Below are 7719 nucleotides of genomic sequence, written 5' to 3' on the forward strand. Positions count from 1 at the left end.
CCGCCGCCTACCCGACCGCGCCGCCGCCGCCTACCCGACCGCGCCACCGCCGGTTAGAATATTTTTTTTCTTTTTTTTTGTCCTCTAAAAACGATGTGCGTCTTATGGTCAGGTGCGTCTTATGGTGCGAAAAATACGGTACATCACAAGTATGAAGATGATAAAGTCCAAACTCTGTGGTGGAAATACCATCAAAGAAACTAAAGGTAAAGGTTTCCCTGTCCAGTTATGTATACTCATCTTTGTTTCTTAGCCAGTGTTGTCCAAAGACATTTCCATGGTTATGTGGCATTGAGATTTGATTACCTGAATATTAATGATGCAGATTAGTTTTTTGGGGATAAACATACATTCAGTTCTAAGGTAATTTAAATAGAAGCCTACAAAATGCAAATAAAGCAAATTGTTTCTGAGTTTGTAAGGACTGTGAAATTCTTGGTATCTACTATGATTTCCAAATCAGTAAATTTGAGGAATGCAGCCAGAAAAAAATTATCTTCAAACCTCTTCACACTTATATTAGTATTTAGAACATAGAATCAAAGGGCTGAAAGGTACCTCAGAGGTCTTCTGGTCCAATTCCCTACTCAAGGCAGGAGACCGTATTCCATTCAGTCAATGTGAAGGATATATGCATATAATGTATGTTTTTACTTGTGCTTTTTACTTGTGCATAGTGTGCACTGTGAACAGCACTTAGTTTCGTTGTGGGATACACAGTGACAATAAAGATATTCTATTCTATTCAAATGGTTGTCCAGTCTATTTTTGAAAATCTCCTGTGATGGAGGACCCACAACTCCAGGAGGCAAGCTATTCCATTGTTTTCACTGCAGGAAAAATTCTCCTTAGTTCTAGGTTGGAACTCTCTTTGACAAGCTTCCACCCATTACTTCTTTTCCTGCCCTCTGGTGCTTTGGAGAATACGTCAACCCTCTCTTCTCTGCGACAGCACCACAAGTACTGGAAGACAGTTATCATTTCCCCCCTAATCCTTCTGTTTGGTAGACGTACTTAGCTCCCTCAACTGTTCATCATACGATTTAGCTTTCAGACCTTTTATCATTTTTGTTGCTCTTCTCTGCATACTTTCTAGGGTCTCAGTCTTTTTGGTATTTGGCACTTCTCGTGTTATTGATGTTATCACTATTTATGTAGTGGTCCATTAGGATACCTAGATCTCTCCCACAGTTAATACTTTTGAGCCAAGTTTTAATTTTTAATGTTCTACCAATCAACTTCATTCACTGTCTCTTTTCAGATACAAAAACATCTTTTATTTCTGAGCAGGTCCAGTGATCAGCTATTCATTAAATGCTTGGAACTGCAAAGACAGGGAACCACAACTCAAGAAAAGATAATTCAGGCTAAATGCACTTGAAATCGGGAGACTTGATTAAATTGCTTTAAAATTATGCACATTTAGTTGGAACTCTGTTTATTTCATGAGACCTAGTAGTCCTCCGTTAGGTCATTCCTACAAGAACCACGCTAAGCGGCTACTTTCAATTAATGGAGATGGTCTGGGAGAATACGATAGATGATAGTATCAAAACACATTGAAATGTCGAGGATCAATAGTGTCACGCTCACTCTACCTCCCTTTATTGAAGTTATCTACCAGTATGACTGTGATTTTGTTTCCCAACAGGAGACAAAAGCAATTTCACTCATCTGACTTTGCTAATTTGCTACAGATTTTAAATCTCTTTCAGCCAATAATGGTTTTGTGGTGTTCAGGTCTAAAAGGATTACACTGAGTCACTGAATGTTAATGGTTAGTATGACTAATTTACATGCTATAAAAATGCTGTTTTGTAACTAATGAACAGCACAGATATTGTTTGACTCCTTTGTTATTTTGATCCTCTTCTGTTCTTTCCACTGTAATAATTCCATATCCGTTCTCAAAGATTTCCTCAAGTTGAAGGTATGCCAGAGGATCCTCCTGACAAAGTGATTTTAAATATTCTGGCAATTTGAACTAGAGAATCTATCAACCACAGCCTCCCTGTGACCTGTATAAACAGATTTCACAAGTAGCATTCATGAGAATGTATCATGTAATAGCTTACATCAATCTTGCTGAATTTGGTGTTCTCCAGATATTTTGGAATTACAACTCCCAAAGTTTATAACTGTAAACAAACAAGTCCAGGTGTGGATCTCCTGCAACTACATTTCGTTGTTTCTGAGAAAAAGCAAAAAGCCCCTTGCCCTTCGCAAGAAAAGCAGTAACACCCCTACATCAGCAATGTTCTACAAATAGAAATTAAAAGCTTTGAGAGAACCTATGAAATGCTTGGCACAATCTCTGCAATGAGAAAGGAAGTATAAATTCAGTTGCATCTGGAAAGCAGCTTAAATTTGGATTGCATTCTTTGTTATTTACTTTCTAGTCATACAGTAGATCCAGAATGTGCCATGTATTCATTATATGCCTACATATTCCCCCTCCTGTATTTGTCCCGACCAGGAAATTGTAAAGATCAAGATGATTCCAACAGCAAAAGAAAATTGGGTATTCAATCAGAGGAACTTAAAAGGAATGGCAGACCCAAACATATATGTATACATATTTTCATCTAAAACATTTTAAGCCGATTGCCCCAGATTCCAGACATTGCAAACTGTAAGATGCCCACAGATTTCTCTCCATCCACAGATTGCCCAGTCCTCTTTCTTAGCATGGAGCTTTTTGTACATCCCTAACACAGAATATACAATATATGAACAGCATTTAGCAAGCCTGTTGCAATTCAAATAATTAATGATTAAACAGAGCTTCATATGCAACAACATTGACCTTGAAATTCCTGTTTTAATTTATATTTTAATTATAATTTATTAAATTATGTTTTAAATCAAAAATGAGAGAATGAAAATTCATATAGTCTCTGAAGATTTATTCAATAAGGTCAGAGGGACATATCTGGAAACCATAATTTTCAAAATATATCAAATTATATCACATGATGACTGTGGCAGCATTTTTCCCTAATGGCAAATGAATGCATTGGGCAAAGAGGGCTAAAACATTATTACTTTCATAGGGAAGTTCAGTTCAATGTTGAAGAGGGTGCAGACTGCCATAATTTCTATTTTTAAGCATACATATGAGAACTATCAGTGGCTGGAAGGCTTGTTAAAGTTTTGAAGAATTTTGTGAGAAAGGATGAATAAAAAATGAAAAGAATAAAGTTCTAGGATATTAGTTGAATGGACTAAAGATCAAGATTATTAAAATAAAAGGAAAGAATATAAAGTTGGTTGAGGAATATAAATTGAAATATGTGATTTCTAGTAATCTAATGGACTTTTGCTGATCAGGATTGAAACAATGTTTTAAAGATTTGTTTATAGATAAGAGATGAGCTATGGGTATTGATCATTTGTTGTATTTTTTAAAAACGTGATAAGTTATTAAAATGGTTTGTACTTGTGATGAAGATGTGAAAATTCATGAAAATCCATATTATATCAAATTTAAGAATTGATTAAAATTCCAAGACACAAGTTGTAAAATCAAAATTTATTCTGATTATTATATTGAAATGCCTGCTGTTCAAAGAAAAAAATAAAATTTCTGACTTCATATTAAACATTTTAAATTCATTGTTTTAAATAACTGAGGTTCCTGGTTGTCTAAAACACAGCCACAGCCAGCAAGCTTTTTTATGCACAGAGGCAAGGAAAGAACTGTTCGTTATTTAAACATTCTATCAGTCTATATGTGGTTAGACTCAGAGAGCATCTCTCCTTATTACTTTATATATACCGACAATTTATTCTTTATTTCAGACACCATATTGATTGCAAATAAGCACTTAAGGAATCAAATTAAATGTGATGAATAAATAGGTCACACTTATGCTATTTTAAATAAAGAACACACGTGTCTCATCTTCATGAAACAAACTTAAATGGAAAACTAAGGCAACAAAAACTATTACAATTTTCCATTGCACCTACTAATTTTCAGTTATGTTATGTGCACATCTATTACTGTTTACTATTTAAAGAACACAATCTGACACAAAATTATATACCTTAAATTTTTGATGAACAGACCCCACCATTCTCTCTCACATAACAATTTGCACATTTTATAGGCTTTTGCATTTCTTTAACCTTCTTATTCTTATGTATTTTTATCTTTGAACAATTACCTGAATCCCCATAGAGTGAAAAGTCTTAGTAGGGTTAATGTCCCTCTCCCCCCAAAATAGGCACTTTTCAAAACAGAAAAGGCAAGGAATTATTTGCCACTCTCCTTTTCAGAGAGACAATGAAAAGTAATTTAGGAGCAGGTCACAATCATAATTTAAAATAATCACTTATCCCTCAGATTTATAAAACTGAGTTAATTCTTAGCCTAGTACTATTCTGGGAAAGACCATGGGATCCCATATTGCTTTATGCTCTGTTTTAGAAGCAGATTCAATGTAACCAATTAACCTTTAGCACAATAAGGCAGCAAAAACAAAAAAAACGAACACCAGAATAAGAACAGAAATAATAAATGAATATTGTGAGGAGCCAAAAAAGACTCCCATCAAAAATATACAAGTGCCAGAAATTAGGACTACATATTTTACAGACTAAAGGGAGCCTTCATGTTAGTCTGCAATATAATTATTGGTAGACACAGAAATGTTTTTGTTTTTTAAATCTTCTAGATATCCAGTCACCTGAAACATAATGGTTAAGAACCATAGCGGTCCTAGGGAAAGATAAAAAGAAATGAACAGGTTACATTTCTCATCAGCAAAACTGCTCTTATTTATATACAGCGTTTTCGTTTTAACTTTGCCACAAAATGAAACCTACACTCATGTTATTTTGTATCCACAAGTTCATAATAATTTGGAATTTACAAAGCAATTCCTCCATCCTTGGAAAATTAAGGTATATTTGTTTCTGAAAACACTGCAGGCATAACTACTGGTTAACTAGCCACGTTCATAGGCAACTTAATAAAGCAACCTGAAAAATGTGTTAAGAACTTTTTGTGTTTTTTTTCTTCATTTATTTCACAAAAGATATTGGCTGCCCTAACAAAAAAGGGGCTTTCCTTTTTTTAGCTATAAAACAATCCCTTTGTGGCTAGGCATATATTCTCATTGGCAGGTTCACAGTTCTTCCACCTTTCATACTAAATGACAGGACTAAACTGTGAGCAAGATTGCATATGGGACCATTTCATTTTGGAAAGATTCCAAATTTGTAAGTTTATTTACCTGAATAGAAGTCATGACTCCATTTGCCAGGACAGAAAGCCTTCCAGCAACAGACTTCACTCCTTGTTTAAACTGAGTCATATCAGGAGCAGAAGGCAAGACATTTGAAATATTGTAATTGCCTGAAGACAGAAAGACAGAAAAAAAGAAAGATTTTAGCACGTAGCTCCATAAAACCATTTGAAGGGAATAAAACTCAACATAATAAATAAAGTTGATTTGTATCGAAAAGATCGTTTGATCCTTGAACAAATAGCCAGCTTCTACGTAGATTTTTGTTCAGTACTCCTTCCACACAATAAAGTCTTTCCTTTTAAACGACCGAAGACGAGGTTAAACCCAGAGAAATAAAGCTTGTAGTAACTCTCACAAACTAAAAATGGAGAATGAAACATGGGGAGCGGGAGAGACCCTCCGCTTGCCTCATTCCAAGGCTAAAGGACGGATTCCTTCGAAGTGTTCCACGTTCTCTACCTTTAGGAAACCTATAAAGCTACACCTTATTTGCTGGGCTTTTAATGGTTAAAGCTTTCATTATTTGTGTTCCAATTAATTTGTTATTGCTTTTTCTTTTTTTAAAACCTTGCTTATCTGTGCTTTAAATTGAAAGCCACCTTGAACATCCTTATTCAACGGAAAGGTTACGTGGAGCGAGCCAGGTGGTTTTCTTTGCAAAAATGGGGAACTGGTATGACATTGCTTTCTTCAAAGATACCGTAATGTTTTTGACTTCTCAGTGCAACTTACAGTGGCCCTTGTGTTATGCCAACTCAGTCAGCAACCGTTCAAAACTAAGATTGTGCTAAACAAAGGGGGATTTAAGACCACTCCAGTTCTGGCTGTTGCAGTTTCCCCACAATCACATGACTGCGATCCAGGCACTCGGGTGCTTGTGATTATGATGTAATGAACCATGGTCCTGTGATTGCAATTTACAACATTTCCTGCTGGCCTCCACAAAGCCAACGGGGAAGCCAGTACGATGTTAGAAATCAGCCCGGACACTTTTTTTGTCTGCCTATGCTCCATAGCACTAACTGACCTCCACACAGTCACCTGTGTTCTCTAGTGCCTGCCTACAGCAATCTCTTCCACATGCAGCATTCCTGCATACCCTACTTGCACACTCATCCCTGCTTTCTTGTGCCTGCCTATGGCATCTAACCCTGCTCTGTAGCACCTGCCCAGAGTACTCACACATTTACCTGCTTGCCTGGGACTTCCCTATCTTTCTGCTTCATGATCTGTGAGGTCCTGGGGTTACTACGGCCCCCAAGACTGCCAGGATTGCCTTTGCTGAGCAGTGCAGTCACATGATATTACTCTTTAAGGACCACATTGCTTAGTGATGGTAATTCCAGTCTCAATTGCTGTTGTAACCCAGGGACTATTTGTACAGCCCTGAAATGTCCAGATGGTTTCCCCATTCAAGTACTAATCAGAAAAAGGAGGAACAAGCCACTTCCGTTTTGCAGAAAAGCAGGATATAAATAATATTAAATTATTAAAATTGTTACAAAAAATAAATGATTAAAAGTGAATTATTACTATTAATAATAGCAATAGCGCTTAGACCAGTGATGGCAAACCTTTTAGAGACTGAGTGCCCAAACTGCAACCCAAAACCCACTTTTGCATCTCGAGTGCTGGGTGGGTGTGGCCCATTGGCTGGGTGTGGCCAATTGGGTGGCCGTGGCCCATTAGGTGGCCGTGGCTGCTGTGGTAACGGCAGACTGGGTGGGACTAAAAAGTTCAATCAATCAATTCCAACTTTGCAAGATCTTTTTTTTCCCACGAGAAGTTGAAATTGACTGATTAAACTTTTTTTTTTTTTTTGCACACGGCGGCAGAGGCCTAAAGCGAAAAAGTTTTATAAAACCCAGCTGAAGGCCTAGGACTGGGGCGACGGCGCACGTGCCCACAGAGAGGGCTCTGAGTGCCGCCTCTGGTACCCATGCCATAGGTTCGCCACCACTGGCTTAGACTTATATACCACTCCATAGTGCTTCACAGCACTCTCTGAGCAGTTTACAAATATCAGCCTATTGCCCCCAACAATCTGGGTCCTCATTTTACCAACCTATGAAAGATGGAAGGCTGCGTCAACCTTGAGACTGTGGACAGAGTTAGCCTGCAATACTGCATTTTAACCACTATGCCACCACAGCTCATAAGGTACACCCTTATGGTAAAAAGTTAATTATATATGGTGGCATAAACATTCAAACAAAAAACAGTAACAATATGGATATGCACACATAAAATGAGTGTCAATGATGACACTCATTGCGTCATCAGATAATCGCCCGGCCGCCCTCTTCAGGGTGACCCGCTCTCTCCTTCAATTGAGGGGGGGGGACCCCCTGGAGGGGAGGGCCGAGGATTTTGCGCAGTATCTGCATGACAAAGTCGCTCGGATCCGAGAAGGCTTGGACTCTGACTGGTTGGCCCAGGGGGAGGAGACGGGAGCAGGTCTTGA

The 7719-nt window shown here is 37.7% G+C and overlaps 1 protein-coding gene across 3 annotated transcripts in view; it reads right to left on the reverse strand.

The window, feature by feature from the left end:
- Positions 1-3517: 3517 nt before the first annotated feature.
- Positions 3518-7719, reverse strand: part of ARFGAP3 (ADP ribosylation factor GTPase activating protein 3) — a 42293-nt gene continuing 38091 nt past the window's right edge. For all 3 annotated transcript variants that reach the window (XM_015823536.1, XM_015823528.1, XM_015823520.1), the window contains 2 exons: positions 5241-5362; positions 3518-4723 (listed from right to left, as the gene is read on the reverse strand). In XM_015823536.1, coding sequence (XP_015679022.1) covers positions 4706-4723; positions 5241-5362 — 140 coding nt within the window. In that variant the 3' untranslated portion in view covers positions 3518-4705. The remainder of the gene's footprint in view (positions 4724-5240; positions 5363-7719) is intronic.

Source organism: Protobothrops mucrosquamatus, unplaced genomic scaffold (assembly GCF_001527695.2).
Source record: "Protobothrops mucrosquamatus isolate PMUCROS unplaced genomic scaffold, P.Mucros_1.0 scaffold_178, whole genome shotgun sequence".
Lineage (NCBI taxonomy): Eukaryota > Metazoa > Chordata > Lepidosauria > Squamata > Viperidae > Protobothrops > Protobothrops mucrosquamatus.